The sequence below is a fragment of the Myotis lucifugus genome, unplaced genomic scaffold, assembly GCF_000147115.1.
Source record: "Myotis lucifugus unplaced genomic scaffold, Myoluc2.0 scaffold_404, whole genome shotgun sequence".
NCBI classification, from domain to species: domain Eukaryota; kingdom Metazoa; phylum Chordata; class Mammalia; order Chiroptera; family Vespertilionidae; genus Myotis; species Myotis lucifugus.
This window is the reverse complement of record NW_005871452.1, coordinates 618123-642621: the sequence shown is the minus strand read 5'-3', so window position 1 is coordinate 642621 and position 24499 is coordinate 618123. Positions and strand designations below refer to the sequence as shown.

At 42.6% G+C, this 24499-nt stretch overlaps 2 protein-coding genes and 1 pseudogene across 3 annotated transcripts in view; 2 read left to right on the top strand and 1 right to left on the bottom strand.

Moving 5' to 3' along the window:
* ECM2 (extracellular matrix protein 2) overlaps positions 1-19504 on the top strand; it is a 76487-nt gene extending 56983 nt beyond the window's left edge. The window contains exons 7-11 of one of the 2 annotated variants that reach the window (XM_023743626.1): positions 1749-1906; positions 3345-3484; positions 6749-7075; positions 11623-11787; positions 19435-19504. In XM_023743626.1, coding sequence (XP_023599394.1) covers positions 1749-1906; positions 3345-3484; positions 6749-7075; positions 11623-11787; positions 19435-19489 — 845 coding nt within the window. In that variant the 3' untranslated portion in view covers positions 19490-19504. Of the gene's footprint in view, positions 1-1748; positions 1907-3344; positions 3485-6748; positions 7076-11622; positions 12782-19434 lie in introns of those variants that run through there. The other variant, XM_006102199.3, reaches the window with a different exon arrangement.
* CENPP (centromere protein P) overlaps positions 1-24499 on the bottom strand; it is a 217401-nt gene that overhangs the window by 71208 nt on the left and 121694 nt on the right. The gene's annotated exons all lie outside the window — the stretch shown is intronic.
* LOC102435063 lies at positions 3519-6378 on the top strand (annotated as a pseudogene).

Here is a 24499-nt window from a genome sequence, read left to right as displayed (position 1 = left end):
GCTTATATAGGATTATAATGATGAGTGAACTGAGTCGTCTCTCGGGGGATCTTCCTAATCTTTTACTGGACTATCGACATAGTAGCGAGCCAAGGTGGCGCTTCAGTTCTAATGTAATCACACGCTCGAGGAGGCATGGCCGCTGGGGTGTGAGCAGCCCTGCAGCGGGGTCCAGTTCCAGTAAGCCGGTCCATCAGTGGGGGGCCTGTTGGAGGTGATCAGGACAGCCGGGGTTGGAGGGCAGTTTCGAGTGAGCAGGCCAGCAGGGGGAACAGTTGAGGATGAGCAGGCCACTGGGGGGGGAAAGTAGGGGCGACAGGCCAGCAGGGGGCGGGGCAGTTTGGGGTGATCAGGCTGGCGGGGGGGCATTTGGGGGCAAGCAGGCCAGCAGTGGGGAGGGGGGCAGTTGGGGGCAAGCAGGCTGGCAGGCAGAGTGGTTAGAGGCAATCAGGCAGGCAGGTGAGCAGTTAGGAGCCAGCAGTCCCAGATTGCGAGAGAGATGTCCGACTGCTGGTTTAGGCCTGATCCCTGTAAACTGGCAATAGGACATCCTTCGAGGGGTCCCAAATTGGAGAGGGTGCAGGCCAGGCTGAGGAACACACCCTCCCCCGTGCACAAATTTCATGCACCGGGCCACTAGTAATTGATAAAACTTGTTTGTATAAAGGCCTTTCTTGGTAGTGCAATTTGATTGCATGGAGAGTTTTTTATTATTTCCCTTTCAAAACGTCCACTTGGTTGCATTCTCTGTCAGCAAGTGAACACTGTGATGGAAATTCAGTGCTGCATGTTCATCAACTGAGGGTTTGCCAGGCAGAGATGCTCCTTCTTGTCCCAGAAAAGGAATCCCTCATTTCACGGTACTCCTCATCCATCCCCAATTATGCTACCATTTTATACCTACCTGTCTCTACAAATGCTTCAAATGATCCACAACCTTCTACTTTTGCCCAGCTCTGTTCCAAGTCCCTGCTTGGCTATTGCTGCCTCTGTGGGGCACCCTGCCCATCCCCAAACCACCCCACCCCCACCCCCATCCCTTATAGTACATACTTTTTATTTTTATTCTTTTAAATCTTCACCTGAGGATATTTTGTCCATTGTTTTTTAGAGAGAGTTGATAGGGAGGGAGGAGGTGCGGAGAGACAGAGAGAAACATCTATGTGAGAGAGACACATCAACTGTTTGCCTCCAGCACATGCCCCGACTGGGGCCAGGGATCGAATCTGCAACAGAAGTACATCCCCTTGAACCTGAGGAGACCCTTCGGTTGGCAGGCCGAAGCTCTAACCACCGAGCAACCAGCCAGTGCCCTTATAGTATACACTTTGATCAGATAGCATAGCAATGGTTTTTCTACAAGCCTGCCTCGCCACTGGACCATGCATTCAGTGTTTAATCTTGGCTGAACTGAGCTACATTTGCCATCAAAATAAACTGAAAATTTCACATGACATTGTAAAAATATATATTTTTATTGAATTCAGTGAGGAAGGGAGAGGAAGAGAGAGAAACATCAGTAATGAGAGAGAATCATGGATCAGCTGCCTCCTGCACACCCGCTACTGGGAATCAAGCCTGCAACCTGGGCATGTGCCCTGACAGGGAACCAAACCCTGACTCTGATTCATGGGCCAATGTACAACCACTGAGCTTCACCAGCCGGGCTCACGTGACCTTTTGAAATTTTATAGCAATTGCATGGTTTTCCAATTATCCTAATATCACAATAATTTTATTTTTTATAGGCTTAAGTCGATTGGTTACCTTAGAACTGGAAGGAAACAATCTCAGTGAAACCAATCTCAATCCTTTAGCGTTCAGACCTTTGAAGAGCTTGTCCTACCTGCGTCTGGGACGAAACAGATTTAGAATTATACCACAGGGCCTTCCTGCTTCTATCGAGGTACCAATATCTTTTTTCTAATATTTTGTATTTTAAATATAGTATGCTACAAAAAACCCAAACAATACATTTTAAGAGATTATTGTGATGCATATTAAACTTGGTAGTTTTGATGTTGTGTACATAATTTACTATAATTTGAACACTGCTTTCTCTTCAAATTATATGAAATTATGAATCAAAGTTACAATTATGAGTAGAGACACTTAAAAAAGTAATAAATGGTCCTGATGACAGCTCCTCAGGAAAGGCTGGGAAAATTAACTGACAATTTAAACAGAAACTCCCACCTGCAAAAAGTACCCTGACTTGCAAGATAGTTTTAACTGTCGCAAACGGGGACTGTGGCGGCCATCCCCAGCCTGCTCCGCCCAGAATCCCTCGTGAACTAGCAGTGACCCTGCATGGATGGAAGCAATCCATCCCCTCTGCCGGCAGCCCCCACCTTCCCAGTTCTGACAGCTCCCACCCCAGCCCACGGCTGCCCCGTCTCACCCTCTCTGGAGATGCCCCTGCTGCAGAGGGGTGGCCACCGGAGCGTGGGCTGAGAGCCCACTGCAGAGCTGCCTGGCTCAGCCTCAGATGGCTGCGCCCTGACTGGGTCTCCTTTCACACTTTAAAAAGTGCACAGTGATTGCATTGTACACAGTTTAGGAGCCACTGATCTAGTTTACACTCAAATGCAAATGAAGGTAAAAGCAAACAGCTAAAAGTCTCTACCAATTTCTGATAAATAGCAAAATTAAGTGACAAAGAGAGGGAAATTTCTACAAAAGGAACAGAAAGTTACACTGAAGATACATACCAATTCTACTTTGAATTCCAATATCCTTGTTGTGTGAAAACTCTAATGCCAAATGAAACCACATATGAAGACAGCTAGCTGCTGAACATTAGAGTTCTAGTAAACTTCACCCTGACGTTAAATGAAACCTCTTAATGAGCTTTAATTAATTTAATTTCAATACAAAATCAAGTCCAGAAAACATGAGCCTAAAAATATTACAGACAGCACTTGCGGGTGGGGCCAAGCTAGGACAAGTTCTCGTCATATTCGATCAGCGTGTGACACGGCACGGCTGCTCATGTCCTAGGCCTGATTATCTCTAGTGCTAGGTGGGATGATACTTTCTATTTTCTCGTCAAATGAAATAAATTTATGTGAATAAAGTTTTATAAATTAGGAAATCTTTATTCAACTATTATGGCATACAATATCTTGCAACATTTTCTGGTTAAAAATAATTAAATAAAATGACAGACAATACATTTTTCTAATTAGAAAATTTGACAGCTTAGAACATGAATTCCCTTGAGGGGGCAGTAAAGGCTTTAGATAATACTAATGAGAACAGCCTACAATGCTATTGTAATTTCTATAAAATTGAATGTATTTATCAACCAACAGGAAGAAATAAGTCCTTTCTCTTAATTACAGGAATTATACCTAGAAAATAATCAAATTGAAGAAATAACTGAAATTTGTTTCAATCATACCAGAAATATCAATGTCATTATACTATGTTACAATAAAATTGAAGAAAATAGGATTGCTCCTTTAGCCTGGATAAACCAAGAGTAAGTATATGTTATAATTAGACTTTTTGAGACAATTCCTTCCTTCTGCCATTATTAACAAGGGTATGAACGTGGAGACATGACGGAGGTGGCAGCATCCTTTCTTAGTGAACCCCCTCCCACCCCCAGAACGTGGCCACCTTCATGGGGTTCAAATCCTTGATGATATGACTGGTGTGAGGGTGACTGACCACGGTCACTACCACTGTGGACACTTGCCACATGCAAGTGCTGTACTAGCCACACGGAGTGTGCGCAGGGACACGAGGTCTGACGACCATGACACGCACTCTGTGGACCTCACTGGCTGGTCCTGCAGGTTAAGGGAGTGACCCCTGCACAGAGTGAGGAAGGAACCTGCCCTCCTCCCCTCTCCCCTCAGGTGAAAGCATTTGGCTGCACTGTCCCACACCCTCCAAATGTCTCTACCTCCAGTCTTACAAAACAGATGAGAATGCTTGGCCCGACAGCCTAAGCAAACAGCAGAGCCCATCTGCCCGCAGCCCTCACTGAAGGGGCCAGCATGGAGGCCTCGCCGGTCAGGATGGGGAGTAAGCCGTGTGGGAAAGCGGGTTGAGCCCTGATCAGATGTGGAATTAAGAATAGAAAATGCAGCCGGGCTGCAGCGCCGATCGGAAGCGTTTCGTCAACATGGCTCACCTGCCGATGAAGCTCCTGCGCAGGAAGATGGAGAAGCGGAACCTCAAGCTGCTGCAGAGGAACCTAAAGCTGCAGGGGCCTGGGATATCAGAAACTCAAGATGAAGATGTGTCTCAAGAAACCGTAGCAAGTGAAAAAATTAAAAAATCCCTGAAACAGTCTATGAATGTAGGTTTGTCAGAAGCCCCAAATGGAGATACATGTAAAGAAACAGTGGAAAATGTAAAAGTTAAAAAGTCTCCCAAGAAATCTACCATATTAACCAACAGGGAAGCAGCAGTGCAATCGCCCAATTCAGAATCTAAAAAGAAGAAAAAGAAAAAGAGAAAAATGGTGGATGATACTGGGCCTAATACCAAAAGAGCAAACACGGAAGACAAAGTGGAGCCAGAGAAAGGTGCCCAGGCCCTGAAGAAACCGAAACCGGTGTGGGGAAGCCAGGCAATGGGGAAGAGGAGAGCGCGGCGCCCAGCCTGCCCCTGGGACTGACAGGAGCTTTCGAGGACACTTCATTTGCTTCTCTCTCTAATCTTGTCAATGAGAACACTCTGCGGGCAAGAAAAGAAATGGGCTTTACAAACATGACCGAAGCCCAACATAAAGTGCCAGACCACTTCTGGAAGGCAGCTGCAAAAACTGGCAGTGGCAAAACCCTGGCCTTTCTCATCCCTGCAGCTGAACTCATTGTTAAGTTAAAGTTTATGCCCAGGAATGGAACAGGAGTACTTATTCTCTCCCCTACTAGGGAACTGGCCATGCAGACTTTTGGTGTTCGTAAAGAGCTGATGACACACCACGTTCACACATACGGGTTGATAGTGGGCGGCAGCAACAGGTCTGCTGAGGCACAGAAGCTTGCTAATGGGATCAACATCATTGTGGCCACACTAGGCCGCCTCGTGGACCATATGCAGAATACTCCAGGGTTTATGTATAAAATCCTGCAGTGTCTGGTTATTGATGAGGCTGATCGTATCTGGGATGTCGGGTTTGAAGAGGAGTTAAAGCAAATTATTAAACTTCTGCCAAAACGCAGACAGACCATGCTCTTTTCTGCCACACAAACTCGAAGAGTTGAGGACCTGGTGAGGATTTCTCAGAAAAAGGAGCCATTGTATGTTGGTGTTGATGATGATAAAACTAATGCAACAGTGGATGGTCTTGAGCAGGGATACGTTGTTTGTCTTTTCCGAGAAAAGATTCCTCCTGCTCTTCACATTCCTTTAGAAGAACTGGAAGAAGAAACTCATGGTCTTCTCATCTTGCATGTCCGTGAAATACCACTATGAGTTGCTGAACTACATCGATTTGCCTGTCTTGGCCATTCATGGAAGGCAGAAGCAAAATAAGCGTACGACCACATTCCTCCAGTTCTGCAGTGCGGATACGGGGATATTGTTGTGCACGGACGTGGAAGCTAGAGGGCTGGACATTCCTGAAGTCGACTGGATTGTTCAGTATGACCCTCCAGATGACCCCAAGGAATACATTCATCGATGGGAAGAACTGCCAGGGGCCTAAACGGAAGGGGGCATGCCTTGCACATTTTGCGTCCTGAAGAATTGGGTTTCCTTCGTTACCTGAAGCAATCCAAGGTTCCATTAAGTGAATTTGAGTTTTCCTGGTCCAAAATTTCTGACATTGTCTCAGCTTGAAAAATTGATTGAAAAGAACTACTTCCTTCATAAGTCAGCCCAGGAAGCATATAAGTCATACATTCGAGCATATGACTCCCATACTCTGAAACAAATCTTTAACGTTAATAACTTAAATTTGCCTCATGTTGCTCTGTCATTTGGGTTCAAGGTGCCTCCTTTTGTTGATCTGAACGTGAACAGCAATGAAGGCAAGCTGAAGAAGAGAGGAGGCGGCGGTGGATTCGGCTACCAGAAGCCCAAGAAAGTGGAGAAGTCCAAAATCTTCAAGCACATTAGCAAGAAGTCTTCCGACGGCAGGCAGTTCTCTCACTGAAGACCGTCCTTCCACCTTCGGGGCTTAGTCCTGAGAGGAGTGGTTTTTCTTGCTCTAACAAGGACTTCTGACTGTAGGATTGGGACTGATCTAACAAGAGTGTAAACTGGCATGGATTGCAAGTAATGAGCACTATTTCCAGCAAGTCTTGTTTATTTTGAGTCATAAAACAAAAACAACTTCATTTTTTCTTGATTTCCCAAGGACAACGCAAAGGGGTTTTTTTGGTCTTTGTTGTGATTAAAGGATATTTTGAGGTTAAAAAAAAAAAGAATAGACAATCCCCACATCACCGCCACTTCTTTGCTGGAACCACTGAAGACTTTAGGGATAGGCAATTTGATGTTGGCCAGAACGCCCTGGATTTCACTTCTGAGTCAAGTCTGACCTTAGGGATGTTTGGGGACTTCCGTGAGCCTCACGGTTACCCCTCTGAATCCTGGTGCTCCTCTCTGGTGGGAACCAACTGGCTGTGCCCAGGTAAGCACATGCACAGCCAGGGTGGCACCCGGTGGTATCCCTGCACCGAATGCTGGCAGGAAAACCTGCAAGCATCCTGACTGGCCTTGTCTAAACCTAGAGCTCACAGTCACTGCCCTGATGTACCACTGTTTACTCTTTCCTTTGCTGCAGAAATCTCGAATCCATCGACCTTTCCTACAACAGGCTCTACCACGTCCCCTCCTACCTCCCCAAGTCGCTGCTGCACCTTGTGCTCCTGGGGAACAGGATTGAGCGCATCCCTGGCTACGTGTTTGGCCACATGGAGCCAGGCCTGGAATACCTGTACCTATCGTTTAACAACCTCTCTGATGACGGCCTGGACCGAGTCTCCTTCTATGGGGCTTACCATTCTCTGAGAGAGTTATTTCTGGATCACAATAACTTAAAGTCTATACCACCAGGGGTACAAGAAATGAAAGCACTACATTTTCTGAGGCTGAACAACAACAAGATACGGTAAATTTTGGCTTTTTCAAGTACCCATTTAAATTGTTGCGACTGACAAAATATATGATTAAACTACCATGACATGATGTCTGGGATTTACTTTAAGGAAAAAAGTGATGAGAGTTACATTAAACCAGATTGGTAAATGTTAATAACAGTTGAAGTCAGAAAATAATAGCTACATAAGAATTCATTGTTTTCTTCTACTGTTATATATTTGCAAACTTTCAGAGTAAAATTTTTCAAAAATAGAGTATTATTACAGAACTAGATGCCCAGTGCACGGATTTGTGTACCGGTGGGGTTCCTCAGCCTGGCCTATGGGGATTGGGCCGAAACCGGCTCTTTGACATCCCTCAAGGGGTCCCTGATTGCAAGAGGGCACAGGCCAGGCCGAGGGACCCCACCAGTGCATGATCGGGGACAGAAGGGATCGCAGGAGGGCTCCAGGGAATGTCCAGACTGTCTCGCCCAGTCCCAATTGGCTGGACTCCAGCAGCAAGCTAACCTACTGGTCAGAGCGTCTTCCCCCTGGTGGTCAGTATGCATCATTGTGTCTGGTCAAACGAACGGTGGGACACTTAGCATATTAAGCTTATATAGATAGATAGATAGATAGATACTTAGAACATTAAAAACAGGTTGGAATAGGGCACCAGGCATTAGATTATGGTGCTGCTTCCACCTTCACATATAATTATAAACACTAGCTTGTGGAACACAAAATCTAAATATATGCTAAAATTAAAATCACTTCTATCTAGGTTCTTCTCAAGGCAAAATTCTAAATACATTAATGGAGACCCCACACCCCTCACCTGTGGAGAAACACTTTCTGCATGTGTCCCTCTGCCCAGGGTGCATGAGAGCCAGGGTTCACCTGGAACTTTGGTTAGTGCATTAATAGGGGAGGCAGGTCACTGACCTTGTCCCTGAAGAGTACCCCCGACTCTTACATAGTTCTCAAATTCAAAACACATTTAAACTCCCCCAAAAAACAAGACAGGGAAAGGGTCAAGAGTTTCTAAAAACCCTTATGGAAGAGGTGCGGGTGGGATGAACTCTGTAAGATTTGGTTTCAAAATATTTGGCTAAAACCCTATTATATTATCAAAATAATACGTGCAGGTGCGCACGTACAGTGTGATTGAAACTTCGTGGCCCATGCGCAGAAGTCATTATTTTGTGGAAGAGCCACACTCAAGGGGCCAAAGAGCCGCATGTGGCTCGTGAGCCGCAGTTTGCCGACCACTGAACTAGAGCCACTTTGTTATTCTGGAAGGTGGGATAAATGATCAATTCTCTTTTTAAACTGACAGAAGAAAAAGCTGGTTACATATCTGGAAATATGAAAGGTGACAGAGGTTAACTAAACTTACTGTGGCAACCATTTCCCAATATATACACATATCAAATCATTATGTTGTACACCTCAAATAATACAATATTATATGTCAACTAGGGGCCCGGTGAATGAAATTCATGCACGGGGGGGGGGGGGGGTCCCCTCAGCCCAGCCTGCACCCTCTCCAATCCGGGACACCTTAAGGGGATGTCCGACTGCTGGTTTAGCCCAATCCCAGGGATCAGGCCTAAACTGGCAGTCAGACATCCCTCTCACAATCCTGGACCACTGGCTCCTAATCGCTCACCTGCCTCCCTGCCTGGTTGCTCCTAACTGGCCCCCCGCTGGCCTGATCGCCCCTCACTGCCTCTGAGTGCTGGCCTGATTGCCCCTAACTGCCCCCCGTACTGGTCTGGTCACCCCTAACTGCCCCCTGCTGCTGGCCTGGTTGCTCCTAACTGCACGCCCCCCGCTGGTCTGGTCACCTCTTACTGCCCCCCCTGCCAGCCTGGTCATTCCCAATTGTCCCCCTTTGCCAGCCTGGTTGCCCCTAACTGCCCCCCCTCCAGCCTAGTCACCCCTCACTGCCCCCCCGCCAGCCTAATCGCCCCCAACTGCCCTCCTGCTGCCCCCAACTACACCTCCCCACCAGCCTGGTCACCCCTAACTGCCCCCCTCTGATGGCCTGGTTGCCCCCAACTGCCCCCGTTGGCCTGGTCACCCCACGGACCCCCCGCTGGCCTGGTCGCCCCACACAGCCTGCTTGTTCAGTCATTTGGTCATCCTTCACTAACCCCCCTGCCAGCCTGGCTGTAGGCCGCCATCTTGTGAGGGTGTGAGGGTTAATTTGCATATTACCTCTTTATTATATAGGATTACATCCTTATAAAACTGGAAGATTATATAGATGCATTATATATGAATAAAAAGACTATAAAATATATTAAAATGTTAATAGTGGCTATCTCAGGGAAAAATTAATTGGTGGTTAAGTGTTTTTGTTTTATTATTTTGTTTTTGTCTCTCTGTCTCTGTCTCTCTCTCTCTGGAGAGTCAACATGGACTTATGGTTTTACAAATTCAGAATGTTTCAAACAACTACAATTCTTGCTCTTACACTGTCCTGTCTTTGGCCAATGGTAGCCCTTCAAGCTGGCTCCTATGTCCTTGGACCATCCTCATTGCTGTTGGACAGTTAACTAGTACATTTCCTACTGCACACCTGTGCCAGCCTTGCTCCAGAGTCCAGCTCCTCTCATGGGAGCAGTACCCAGAGGATCCAATCTGCACTCCAGGCATGTTCCTCCCAAGTGTGTTGTTGTGTTTTGAGGAATTTAAGTGTACTGCCAGAAAACATGCATTTAAAAAAAAACACACACATGCATTTTGTAAAGAAAAAGAATGAATTTATATGGACATTCCCAATTCAAATATAACATTATAGAGCAGGGGTCCTCAAACTTTTTAAACAGGGGGCCAGTTCACTGTCCCTCAGACTGTTGGAGGGCCGGGCTATAGTTTAAAAAAAAAAACTATGAACAAATTCCTATGCACACTGCACATATCTTATTTTGAAGTAAAAAAACAAAACGGGAACAAATACAATATTTGTATTTGCATGTGGCCCGTGGGCCGTAGTTTCAGGACCCCTGTTATAGAGTATTCCTTTTGTTTTAAACTTGTTTATCTTACATTCAAAATCTAGGTTTCCAACAATATCGATTTACATTTATTATATTACAATATATAAACATTAGTATGAAAATGATAATACTATTAATATGAGTAACAAAAGAGTTTATGATGTTTTTGGTAGCTCTATTTGTCTTTAGAGTATGTTCCACAAAGGATACATACCTGATATACAGTCGTTTTATCTGTAACAATGTGTTAACAACTTAATACATATTCAGAAATGGTCTTTATTTTTGGTTTTTATAAATTGTTATTTTTCTGTTTAATATTATTTTTCCTATGTTAAACATTTATATGATTCCAATGTTAAAACTGTATAACAATGTATATTAAGAAGTCTTTCTCCTATGTTTGTCCCTTACACTGTAATCCATCCTTCCCCATAGGTTAAATTTGTAAATTAACTTCTAGTTTATCCTTCCAGTATTTCTTTTGGACAATACTGGAAGCATTTTCCAGTATTTCCAGTATGTAAATGCATACATACATATTAATATTCCCCCATCCTCCCCATAATTACCATACAAATATTCCACAGAAGACTTTGTTTCCCTCTCTAGAGAATGTGCTTTCTTTTACTCTTTTTAAAAATGATCAGTATGTCAAGGATATCATTCCATATCAGTATATAAAGAATTTCCTTATTCCGTTTTATAACTGAATAGTATTGCACTTTGCAGATGTTATGCAACCAGTTCCTTATCGATACACATTTTATTGTTTCCATCCTTTTACTACTACAAATGCTACAATGCACAACTTTGTTCAGTTGTTTTGTATTTTTCCAGTCTAACTTTGGGATAGATTCCTAAAACTGGGATTGCTGGGTGATAAAATGCACATGTAATTTTGTTAGATAATGCAAAAATCTTTTTGATGGAGCAGGGAATTCCTTTCAGTGGTGTTTGGTCCTTCACAGCCTCACTGTCAGGACATGTGGATGAGCTTTTGGACGTTTGGGTAGCAAGTCTGGTGAGAGTGATATGCCAGCATAGTTTCAACTTACAGTTCTCTCATCATGAATGAAACCGAGCATCTTTTCACGTTTACACATTTCATTGTTTCTTTTGTGAACTAGTTACCTTCTTTTTTTTCTCTTTTCCCCTTTCCTTCTAGATTTTTAGGTCTTTGTATATAAGCCCTTATCTGTGATAAAAGTTGCAAATATCTTCTCCTAGTTTGCCATTTGTCTTTTAAATGTATTCTTTAACACCCAGTAGTCAATTTATTAATCTCATCTTTCAGTGCTTCTAGTTTACGTCACAAGTAGGAAGATCTTCCCCTGAACCCAGGGCCCAACCATGCTTTTGTTATTCTAACACATTCATGTCTTCATTTACTCACATTTAGATCTTTGATGTATTCTGAATCTTTTCAGGTATATAATATAAAGAAGGAATCTAACTTTATTTAATGCAAAAATAAAATTTAAAAATAAATATAAAATTTAACTCCTAAATTATGAAGGCAGAATATTACTTGGACCATTTTGACTTTCATATCTACTTTTCCTTAGGCATATTCTTCCAGAACAAATCTGCAATGCCAAAGAAGATGATGATTCAACACTGGAACATCTTCATCTTGAAAACAATTATATTAAAACAAGAGAAATATCATCCTATGCATTTTCATGCATAAGATCATATTCAAGTATTGTTCTTAAGCCACAGAAGATAAAGTAATTCCACATTTCCTTTGTTAATTAAAACCTGTATTTATATATTTACTGTAGCAGCATTTATCATCAAAAAGACATCATGTTATGTTACATTCAGTATCATTATGCTAGTCTACCTGATTCATTAATCTAGAGATGAACAAGCAAAAATATATCTAGAAGGTTTAGTCTTCTAGAACTTTTAGCGAAGGCTTCAGTTTCACGCGCGAGAATGAAGCCATCCCCTGCAGGGCTCCCTCAGGGAGCAGGAGGCTGTGCACTGCTGAGCAGACTGCGAGCATCTGGGACAAAGTATGCGCGTCCTTGACCAGCAGCCTGTGACCAGCGCTATCAGTGGGCACCTGAAGTCCATTTACAAACTGTGTATGTTCTGGTTCAAAACCAGGAAGTGCACAGAAAAAAATTACAGGTGGAAGTTATGAATGAGTGTTCTGTTTATTACTCCAACATTAAAACAATAATATATTAATTTTCTTAAAGAACCGATGATACAATTATTGGTATAAGTACACTTAATTACTGGGTTAGCTTTAGTTTCTTCTATTAATTACATGTGTGAAATAAAAACACCATGTTAATTTCCTGGTGTTGATAATTGTGCTATGGTTATTAATGTGATTATTAATATTAGGGGAAGCTGGGAGAAGGATACACATGAATTCCATACTATTTTGAAAGTTTTCTGCAAGTCTAAAAAGTGTAACGGTATATTAAGATTACCGTATTTCTTTATTCAAGATCAAAAGATTTTATGAAAAGCACTGGAGTTTGCTTAAAATACATGTTCTTTATCCTTGACTACACACTTACAGACGGAACCTCGCGCATGAGGTTCTGGAATCTCTGCTCCGTTGGTCACTCTTAGCGTCATCTTCTTTGCCCTGATTTGCTCAAGTGTATGTATCCTTTCACTCAGTTCAATTTAACATAAAACTGTTAAGTCACTATATACCGGACACTATCAAAATCATATATTAAAATTTTCATTATGAAATGACCTTCTATCTTTATTTCTAAAATAATTTGTAATAGACACATATAGAAACTCTGTTGACTTCTTTGTTACTATCAGTTTTGTGTCTTGAAAGTTCCAGTCTTGCCACCCTGCGGAGGCTACGCTAATTGTGAACTGCAGTTATTTCATCTTCTAATAGTTCCCTCACCACCACCGTCAGAACCTCCCAGCCTCGCCTCACAAGGCTGTTATGAGAAGCACAACATGAAAAGCATCTGGGAAGTGTATGCATGTGTGTATGTTTCATATAAAATTGAGAGCAACTAGCATCTTCACCAAAGTTGATTATTACAGATAAAACTATTTTAAATTATACCAGGAATCAGGTAGCTGAGTACCAACCATGGTCATCCTAGCCAACTTGTGAAAAGTTCAGTTTACCCATTTGAGCATATTATTTCTAAGCCCTTCTTTCTAAGTCCCCTTGTCTTAATAGCTATTTTGAGATTATAACATAAACAAGAATAATAATGTGATGGAGACTGTTAGAATCAAAAGTCAAGGCTTAAACTAAGTGGTTAAAAACAGAAAAAGAATCTTATGAAACAAAATGTTGAGATATGTAACTAGTTTCAGAACGTAGAAGCATTAACTAATTTAAACTGACCAAGTTGAATGTAAGAGACAGGTAAAAATAAGAAGATATGGCTTTGCATTCATTTAACAAGAAACCTTGTGCAGTGCTTCTTGCTGTGTGAATATAAATGCATAGACCTACAGCGATTTTCAACTGGTGTGCCTCAAGCATTTTAGAAACATACAATACCTGACTAGTCAGGGATACTGACCTCCTTTTCTCTTAGATTGTCAAAAAGTGACAACAGCAGCCCAGCTGGTGTGGCTCAGTGGTTGAGTGTTGACCTGAGAACCAGGAGGTCACGGTTCAATTCTTGGTCAGGGCACAGGCCCAAGTTGTGAGCTCAATCCCCAATAGGGGGCATGCAGGAGGCAGCCAATCCATGATTCTCTCTCATCATGGATGTTTCTATCTCTCCCTCTCCCTTTCTCTCTGAAATAAAAATATACTTTAATAAAATGATAACAGCCATCAAAACAATAGCCATCCTGTGGGAATGAATCAAAATTATACCTATTTTTTTTGTCAGATCAGCAAAAAAACATATTTTTTTGGTATGCCACAAAATTTTAGTAATTAGTGTGTGCCATGAGATGAAAAGGTTAAAATCGCTGGTTTAAGGCAATCTAAGCAGTAAACAAAATCATTGTTGGAGGGGACTCAACCTGAATAAAGTGAGTCAACAGATTTAGCATCCTGGGACAACACAGATGGATACTGAGCCTTTCCTACACTCCTTTTTCATTCAACTTTAATCAGCTGTGTCCCAGATGCTGTTCTTGAAAGGAACAGAGATAAGATTAGATAAGGACTCTGCTCTTGGAGCACCCAGTGTGGTAGGGGCAATAAGTAGGAAATCAAAAAGACAAGCAAACCAATAGGCAGGCAGAACAGGGTGGTGAAGCGATGAAGCATGTGGGGTCCTGAGCACCCTCTTCCTGTGTCCCCCTGACCCCAAGTTTTAAGAGTGTCCAAGCCTCATAGACACAGGAAGATTGAGCCATTCCCAGCAGCCTTGGAGGACACCAGCCCAGGAGCACACTGAGACCCTACTGTGCGCTCAGGGACACCCTGTGGGGAGCAGAATCTCTAGGAAGGCTGAAAGTCAGAATGACTGACGGAAGCTTTGTTCTTAAGTCAGAAGAAAATATGTTATTTCAACTGATTTTACTATAATTTAAAATATGAAATGTCTGGCACTGAACTTTTGCAGCCTTGAAATTTCATCATGCTTTGCATAGGAAGTTTTAATTACATTTTTTAAAAAGTGATCAATGTCCTTATAGAAAACATTCTTCACAATACAATGTTAAAAAACATGCAGATGTCCTGTCTGGCTTCAGAAGTATGCTATAATTATTAACACGTATGTATACAAAGGAACTGCTGATCTAGTCATGGTGTGAAAATATTAATGGTGTCATCTTTGCACATATGTACAAGGAATACTAACTACATTTTTAGTTTTGAGACTTGGCTTATTATAGATAACTAGAGGCCTGATGCACGAAATTCGTGCACGAAGGGGGGGGGGGGGGCTCAGCCTGGCCTGTACCTTCTCAAAATCTGGGACCCCTCGGGGGATGTCCGACTGCTGGTTTAGGCCCGATCCCTGTGTATCGGGCCTAAACCAGTAGTCAGACATCCCTCTCGCAATCCGGGACCTCTGGCTCCTAACTGCTGGCCTGACTGCCTGTCTGATCACTCCTAACCACTCTGCCTGCCTGCCTGATCACCCCTAACTGCTCTCTTGCCTGCCTGATTGCCCCTAAAAGCCTCTGCCTCAGCCCCCGCCACCGTGGCTTTGTCCGGAAGGTCGTTCAGGTGTCTGGTCTAATTAGCATATTAAGCTTTTATTATTATAGATACTATTTCAAAAAGCACTAAAGACATGATATGGTGAAAAACATGTATAGCCTGGAATCATAAGGAAATAACTGCCCCAGGATGGGGATACCTAGTGCCCACCTTGGTCTCTGATGATGAAATGGGCAGTCGTTTCCCTTTCCTGGGACTCACTTAGCTCAACCACAGAGCAGCCTGTGTGGCCCAGCAGGGGTCATAGGCCTGAGAAGGAAGTATTCCTTAAGACTCTTCCTTTGGATGAAGCAGCTTTGCTACCATCAGAAAGAGCTAGCTGCCACTGCTCCTCCTTTGTTCCTTAAAACAAATGGAAAGGTACTACCTAAATCACATGCCAAGTTTTAAGATTCACAAAGAACATGCAATCAAAGTCCCTGGCCCTTCCCTCACCTTCTGCCCAACAACCAGGCTGCAGAGCTTGGTCTGAGCAAATGCTTCTCAGGGGCCAGGTCACAGGTGCCTGGGTGCAGCCAAACTCTGTGTATCTAGGCAAGAAGGTTTAGTTGGTGTGTCTGCTCCTTCGAGCTCCAGCACCACAGAGTGGGATCAGCCCTGAGCAGATCTGCAACAACTGAAGACTGCTGACCTTGACCCGGAAAACCCTGAAAGACAGCCAGCAGAGCGCAAGTTCTGGAGGATGGTTAGAGCGTGGCACAGACTAGGCTCATGCATTCTCCATCTCTGTCTGACTTTGGCCTTAACCTGCATCTGCTGATTGAAGTCCACAAAACGGAAAGTCTGGATGCCTGAGAATGAGCGTGGTGCACTTCTGAATTTGGGGGCACAGGTACCTGGTGTAATGGGTGCAGCCAAAAAGGGTGAGGAAGATGCAAGAACCTCTCCTTTGGCTCCCATTGTCAAGTGACTCCATCATTTAGGAGTTGGCCTCATTAGACAAAGTCAATTACTTATTAAGATAACTGATTTTGACTAAAGATCCAAGATGGCAGAGGAGTAAGTGAAGTTACACTCATCTCCACCCAGGACCAAGCTGATGTTAACACTATTCCTAAACAACAGAAAGGAACCTGCACATTTTCAGGATTTTAAAGAAAAAGTGAGAAACTGAACTGGGAGAGATTTACATATTCATACAATTAATAAGGAGTGATTTCTCTTATTAATATTTCCTGGTAAGAACATCAGAAAGCCTAGAGCATATTTTATAAACAAGTCACATTCTGACAACTGGTAATACTTAGGAATCAACTGGCTGTTCTGCATAGCAGCAACGTTGCCTATGTTCCCAAAGCCATCATTTAAGCACACCATGGATTACTCGGTTCTTAGATGCTGACATAAAAGAATGAAATACTCAAATTCTGCTGTTTAAGTGAAAACTCCAAGGGCTGAGTGAAACCCTCTGTGATATCTATTCCACCACATTGCCTTATTTAGGAAAGAGTGTCCTCATAGGAGAAGTATTTACAGACTGACGACGATAACTGTTCCTCTGTCTGCAGTTGAATGAGGTCAGCTTAAAATTCAAAAATATTAAAAGTACCTGTGAAGAGTCAGAAGTTTCTGGGCAGCTCTAACTTATGCCAGATGGCTCGGGGCTCCGACACCCTAGAAGTCTACGGACCATGTGGTTTATCTTTTGTAGTTAAACAGGAATGAGCATCATGGTTCTGAATGGGAATCCCTTTAGCTGTGGACTTGGCCAAGTCATACTCTGATTTCTAGTTTCCACATCCCTTCAATTGGGGGAACAACATCTATCTCCCAAGGCTGCGGGGAAGGTTGAACGAGGTGATGTCCAGGACAGTGCCAGGCACTCGGTGAATGTCAGGTTAAGGGCTGGGCAACCCGCAGGCAGGAAGGGTCAGTGACTTGGTCAAGGCTGCCAGGCCTCTAACATGGTAGATATTAATTATTCAAGGAACTTGATTCCTTAGAGCAGCGGTTCTCAACCTGTGGGTCGCGACCCCTTTGGCGGTCGAACGACCCTTTCACAGGGGTCGCCTAAGACCATCCTGCATATCAGATATTTACATTATGATTCATAACAGTAGCAACATTACAGTTATGAAGTAGCAACGAAAATAATTTTATGGTTGGGTCACAACATGAGGAACCGTATTTAAAGGGCCAGAAGGTTGAGAACCACTGCCTTAGAGTGCGAAATATAATGGGAGAATGGGCGGGCCTATCACACCAGGACAGAGTCAGTGTGTACTCTCGGACGAGGGCCAGGCTCCAGCGGGACCCGCAGCGGTGCCCGCAGCGACCCGGACGTGAGGACCTGTCCTGAGTCATGCCCGCCCACATCCATCTCCCAGTGCAGGTGGCCCAGGGCAGCGCTCGCGAGCAGGGCCTCCCCTCCGTAAATGCCGAGTCTGAACTACTCCTTGTCATACACTTGGGAAAAGTATAGGAGATTTTTTTTTACTGATGAGTTTAATTATATCATTACTGCCCTTGTGACTGAACCTAATCTAACAGAACCAGAGGCATTTATAAAAAAATTTTCAGCAAAACTAAAACAGACATGCTCAGTCCTATGCATCTAAACAACACGTCAGCACGTTCTAACTCATGACCCATGTCCGAGCGGCCTCATGCCGCACAAAAGCAGCGGAGACAGCACACCAGGCTGACATTCGCTCTGCCCCCAGCTGTTTGCAGAGAAGGTAATGTCTCTCACTTGATGAAGAGCTTAGTGATCACTCAACTAAAAAAAAAGCATGACTATTTCTTCTTTGAAGTTATGTTTCTTTTTCTACATGAACATGGAGATAAAATCAAACCTTACTGTCTAGCATATTTTTTCCTTTGCACAAGATGTGAGGAATGTGAGTACACACAAGGGAAAACAGACCGCTTTAAACATAACACGCGATTGCACTAAACACACATTAGTTTAGAAAAGAAATACATCATGTTATTAAAATGTCATTGTGTGTTTCTAAGTAACAGGATCTCTGTGGTCAAATAAACTTACATTAAACTATCAGCTGATGCAAGCAAATCTTTAAAAAAAATTTTATTAAATTTATTTGGGTGATATTGGTTAATGGGATCATATAGGTTTCAAGTGTACATTTCTATGATACATGATCTGTATAGTGCATTGTGTGCCAACATAAGCAAATCTTTTTGTAAGTAAGATTCTGATGAAGGTTCATTTGTTTTGAATAAGTTGAGAATTACGTTCACAATTACCAAATTTATACGTGTACTGTCTGAAAGGCAAATTTAACTACTACTGTGGTACTCAGAATAAGGATTGCACTATAAATTGTAAATCTATTATAGAGTAATAGTTCCTAACTTTTTGAAGGATGGATGCCTTTGACGATATCATGAAAACTATAATGAACCCTCTATACAGAAAAATACTTTGCATGTTATCAAAAGATTCATATAACCTTTCACAAATTCTCTAAGGATTCATGTACTCTAGGTTAAGAATCCCTTCTAGGGTAACTCCTTAATTAACTTAAAATAAAATTTACATGTAAATATTTAATTAGAGCTAAGGATACAACAAAGAGTTAAAATTACTTTTAAGGCAAACTGCCTTATTTCCAACAATTATTTAGCATTTATTCTCCCTTTATTTAGGAATATTTTTAAGGCCACATAAAAGTCAAAAGAATTATACAATGAACATCTTTATACACTTCACCTACATTCACCAATATTATTTTTTCACATTCATTTTATCTCTTTGCATATCTATATATCTATACATCTACACATACATATGTATGTACTTGCAGGGGACAGGGTCTGGACCATTTGAATGTAAGTTGTAGATATTATAACATATCACTTCCTTATGAATCTTATAAGAACATTTTCTTACATAACCATGAGACGATGATCATATCCTCTCACATTATGAAACCCAAGAAATTTAACATTAACTATCACCTAACATACAATCTATATTCAGATTCTCCCAAATATTCCAACAATTTCCTAATTTCCTGTATATGTGTGTGTATAGTTCAAGATCTAATCGAGCTCACATCCTGACCCTTTCATCTTCTCTAGAATAGCAATTTCTTGCCTATGTGACTGTTTCACACCTTAACTTTGTTGAAGGGTCCAAGTCAGCTATATTGTAGAATGTCACTTAATCTGCATTTGCCCAATTGTTTCCTCAAGATTAAATTTAGTTAAAATATTTTTGGAAAGAATCCTACATAGATGATGTCACATGCTTCTTTTTGCATCATAACAGGAGGATCAAAATGCTGGGCTGGCCTGTTAGTGGCAATGCTGAAACGTTAAGGTAAGGTGGAATCTTTATCACCTTGTAATTCTATATATTAAACCCTAATATGCAAATCGACCGAACAGCGGAACGACCAGTCGCTATGATGCACACTGACCACCAGGGGGCAGACACTCAGTGCAGGAGCTGTCCCCTGGTGGTCAGTGTGCTCCCACAGGGGGAGCACCACTCAGCCAGAAGCCGGGCTCACAGCTGGTGAGCGCAGTGGCGATGGGGGGAGCCTCTCCCACCTCTGCTACAGGTGGGCAGTAAGGAACAAGAGGGTCGCGGACTGCAAGGGGCCCCGGACTGCGAGAGGGTGCAGGCTGGGCTGACGGACTCCCCCCAATTGCACAAATTTCATGCACCAGGCCTCTAGCTAAGAGATAATCTGCAAGGTAAGACTTTGGATCTCTGTGAATATCTTGCCATCCATATCCTTTCACTTAGTGGTTTCAGCTTCCATTAATTACCTTTGCCTTAATCAATTACTATACTGGAGGGTACACAGAGGTGATTTTTTCTTTTTCAAATTTTTATTTATTGATTTTAGAGAGAGAAAAACATCGATCTTGTGTAACACTTACTCATGCACTCACTGGCTGGCTTGTGCATGTGCCTGCCCGGGATGGAGCCACAGCGGGGACTTTGTCCTCCTGTGTTCACCAGTCAGCATGCTTCTCCAGGAGCTCTGACTCTTTTCTCTTGTTATTATACAAAAGATTTTGCATCTGACATGTTATAACCCACTGCCGCCCTTATTCGTCTGTGGGTGTTAACTCCCTTCCCAGTTTCTATGTTCTGTTCACACAACTGTAGTAATCTCTGTGCATGTTCATGCCTGCTGGCATGCCGAGATGCTTCACGCATGACCCATACTTTCCTGGCCTGACCTGATCCCTCTAGTGGGAAACAGTCCCTAACACACACCCAGAAGTCAGACACCCTCTCTGCTCCCAAGTCTTCTCAGTGGAACAAACTAGGCAATTTATTTAAAACAAAACCTTTACTTGTAACCATTCTTCAAAACAAACTGACTTTTCAGGCATAATTTTAAAATATTATAAACCCACATAAACTAAATTGTATAAGACCTTCATTCTTCATAAACTTACTTCATTCTAAATGACAATTTATGGCATAAATTTATTTTCAGAGGGAAATCTCCCTCAGCTGCGCATCACAGAAGTGAGTGCTCAACGGCACAGGGGACAGAAGGGAGGGAGGCCCATGTGAAGGAGGTCACTGCCCTGAGTTGGAATCGCACAGGAATTAAGAGCTGACTTTGTCAGATTGATTTTGGAAGATATTCTGTAAATTTGGATTTGATATAAAATTTCCTGGTTTTAAAAAACACCATATGCTCCAAACAAAACACATCTATAGTCTCCATCCTGCCCATGGGCCATGACCTGCAGTATATCATCAATTCATTATGAACCACAGAGCCGCCTGGTCCACCCTGAAGGATACCTGAGCATTCCACACCACCCAGAAAACACCATCCAGAAAATCAAAGCCATTCCTTTCAGAAACCTGTGAATGCGTGCTATATACAATCTTTATGTTAAGCATAAAGAACACACGTTCTTTACCATATTCTTCTGTGTATAAGACGACCCCCACTTTTCCAATCCAAAATTAAGAAATCAATATTTGAAAAATAAAACAAAACACATTTTATTTAGTAATTACCGCAGGTAATGTTCACATACCAGTACTATATTATGCAGCCTCTGTTGCATCACTGCTCTCTTTTTCGTCACTGTTAGCTCCAGGCACATCACTTTCTCCAACTTCTATCTTATCACTGCTGTCTTCTGAGTCACTGTCTATGTATGTGAGATCATCCTCATAAACTGGTGGCATTTTCTGAGCTAACTTGTTCATGTTCTCATGGCCAACCCTTCTCTCCTCATGAAACTGAAGCACCACTTTGCCTTTCCTGTAACATCAACAATGTTCATTTCGCTTGCAAACATTCTTGCCTGACCTTGAATAAGCGTGGTTGACACACACAAGCCACTCTGGCGCTGCTCCATAATCCAAGTCTTAAGCCTCTGCTCCAAGTTTGCCCATTTTGCTGGTTTTCCTCTTAAGGCCTTCTTCTTTTTGGGCATCATAAGGAGTTGTTCTTCCTGTTTTCTCCACTGTCTGATCATAAACTCAGTGGGAGGAGGTCCAAATTGTCTCTCTGCAGCTCTATTTCCATGGTCTTTTGCACAGCTGATTACATTCTGTTTGAATTTTGCAGAGTAAGACAACTGCTTACTGGTATTTACCTTTTTATTTTTTGACATCTTTATGGCCTCAGAACACTCAGGTTCCTGTTGCACCTGTGCACTTTCCACCTCCACCTCCAATTACGGCATCAGCTGATGTCAGTAACAATAAGGCTCGTGGGCAAGAACATACAATGGAGCCAAGATAGTCTCTTCAATAAATGGTGTTGGGAAAATTGGACAGATATATGCAAGAAAATGAAACTAGACCACCAACTTACACCATACACAAGAATAAACTCAAAATGGATAAAGTACTTAAATGTACGACAGGAAACCATAAAAATTCTAGAAGAATCCAAAGGCCACAAAATCTCAGACATATGCCAAAGCAATTTCTTCACTGATACAGCTCCTAGGGCACTTGAAACTAAAGAGAAAATGAACAAATGGGACTACATCAAAATTAAAAGCTTTTGCACAGCAAAAGAAACCATCAACAAAACAACAAGAAAACCCACCTCGTGGGAAAACATATTTGCCAACGTCATATCTGATAAGGGCCTAATCTCCAAAATTTATAGGGAACTCATACAACTTAACAAAAAGAAGATAAACAATCCAATCAAAAAATGGGCAAAGGATCTAAATAGACACCTTTCAAAAGAGGACATTCAGAAAGCCAAGAGACATATGAAAACATGCTCAAAGTCACTAATCATCCGAGAGATGCAAATCAAAACAACAATGAGGTACCATCTCACACCTGTCAGAATGGCTATCATCAACAAATCAACAAACGACAAGTGCTGGAGAGGATGTGGAGAAAAAGGAACACTTGTGCACTGCTGGTGGGAATGCAGACTGGTGCAGCCACTATGGAAGACAGTATGGAGTTTCCTCAAAAAGCTGGAAATGGAACTCCCATTTGACCCTGTGATCCCACTTCTAGGAATATATCCCAAGAAACCAGAAACACCAATCAGAAAGGATATGTGCACCCCTATGTTCATAGCAGCACAATTCACCATAGCTAAGATCTGGAAACAGCCTAAGTGCCCATCAGTAGATGAATGGATTAGAAAACTGTGGTACATCTACACGATGGAATACTATGCTGCTGTAAAAAAGAAGGAACTCTTACCATTTGCAACAGCATGGATGGAACTGGAGAGCATTATGCTAAGTGAAATAAGCCAGTCAATGAAGGAAAAATACCACATGATCTCACTCATTCATGGATAATAAAGACCATTACAAACTTTTGAACAATAATAGATACAGAGGCAGAGCTGCCTCAAACTGATTGTCAAACTGCAGTGGGAAGGCCAGAGAGGGTTGGGGGGCAGAAGGGAGGGGAGTAAGAGATCAACCGAAGGACTTGTATGCATACATATAAGCATAACTAATGGACATAAGACACTGGGGGGTAAGGGAGGGCAGGGATTGTCAAGGGCGGGGGGTGGGGGAAGGACACATATGTAATACCCTTTGTAATACTTATTATAATATTTTTTTTAAAAAAAAGAATAAAAAAAAAGGGCAAAAAAAAACAAAAACAATAAGGCTCGTGATTGGAGGAAGCCTGTTTGACAAGGTATGGGCAGCTATGCACCTATGAGGCTCCCTCCTTAGCTGACTTCCGTGTATAAGACGCCCCTCGATTTTCAGTCTAATGATTTTAGAAAAAATTAGCGTCTTATACATGGAAAAATATGGCATATCCCAGGAGTCAATGGCCTGGCCCTAGAACATTCTTAAACTGTGTATTTATTTGCAAGACATTCCTGCACAGCCCTCAGGGCTTCTCTTTGACTGACCACCCTGCCCGTCCCATTTTGCTTTTCTCCATAGCACTCACATCACTCACACAGAAGGAACAGGCCGACAGGTTCCTGGTAGCTCTGACCACATGAGAGTGACACAATCTATTCCAACGTGCTTAGAAGGTGAGCACAGACGAGGAGACACCAGATACCGGCTGCTGAACACCACAAAGTCAACCCGAGTGACACTGTGCTCCAAAGGCGCACCTCTAATCCACACGCATTGGACTCTTAACTTGAATGAGATGGTATCTCAGGTCTTTTCCAGCTCATCTTGGGCTTGGACCACTCCATTTAAAGAGGAGGAGGTGGTCAAGAAAGGGTCTTAGAAATTATAAATGCACTCGGCTTAAGCAATTTATTTTTATATTTACATGGATGGAATATATCAGGCCATCCAAGAAATTTGTGTTTGAAGTTTCTTTTATAGCAATCCATGTCTGTGTTCATAAAATATTAGTACAGAGATTATTACATTTTCAGTTTTGTAATTTATTTTCCTGTTTACCATGTAATAACATGTTGGTTATTCATGATTCCTAACAATATTGTTTGATATAGTAAAAGTAACTCTCCGATATTTAGAGCAAAGCCTGATGAAGCAAAACCAAACAATACAAATAAACATGTGGGAAGGATGGGTTCCTTCCACAGAGCCCTGACAGGAAGCCCAGCAGGACATTTGCTTCTCACTCTGTCAGGGAAGAGGAGGCACACTGCAGCGTCTGGAACGCCTGCGGAGCTGTGGGGGAAACTTCGGGTCTTTCCAAATGGCATCCACACCTGCTGGGCCATCTCCACAGCCGTGAGGTGCAGTCCCCAAACTATGGAGGGTCTGTGCCCTGGAGGGGTCCCTAGCCACACTCTCTGCAGATTAGAATGAATAAACCGTCTGCACCACCGCCAGCATCATTCTCCAGCCCTTTGCCCAGAGCGAAGCAGGATGCTGGAGGAAGATATGCTTAGGGCTCACGAGAGGGGAGA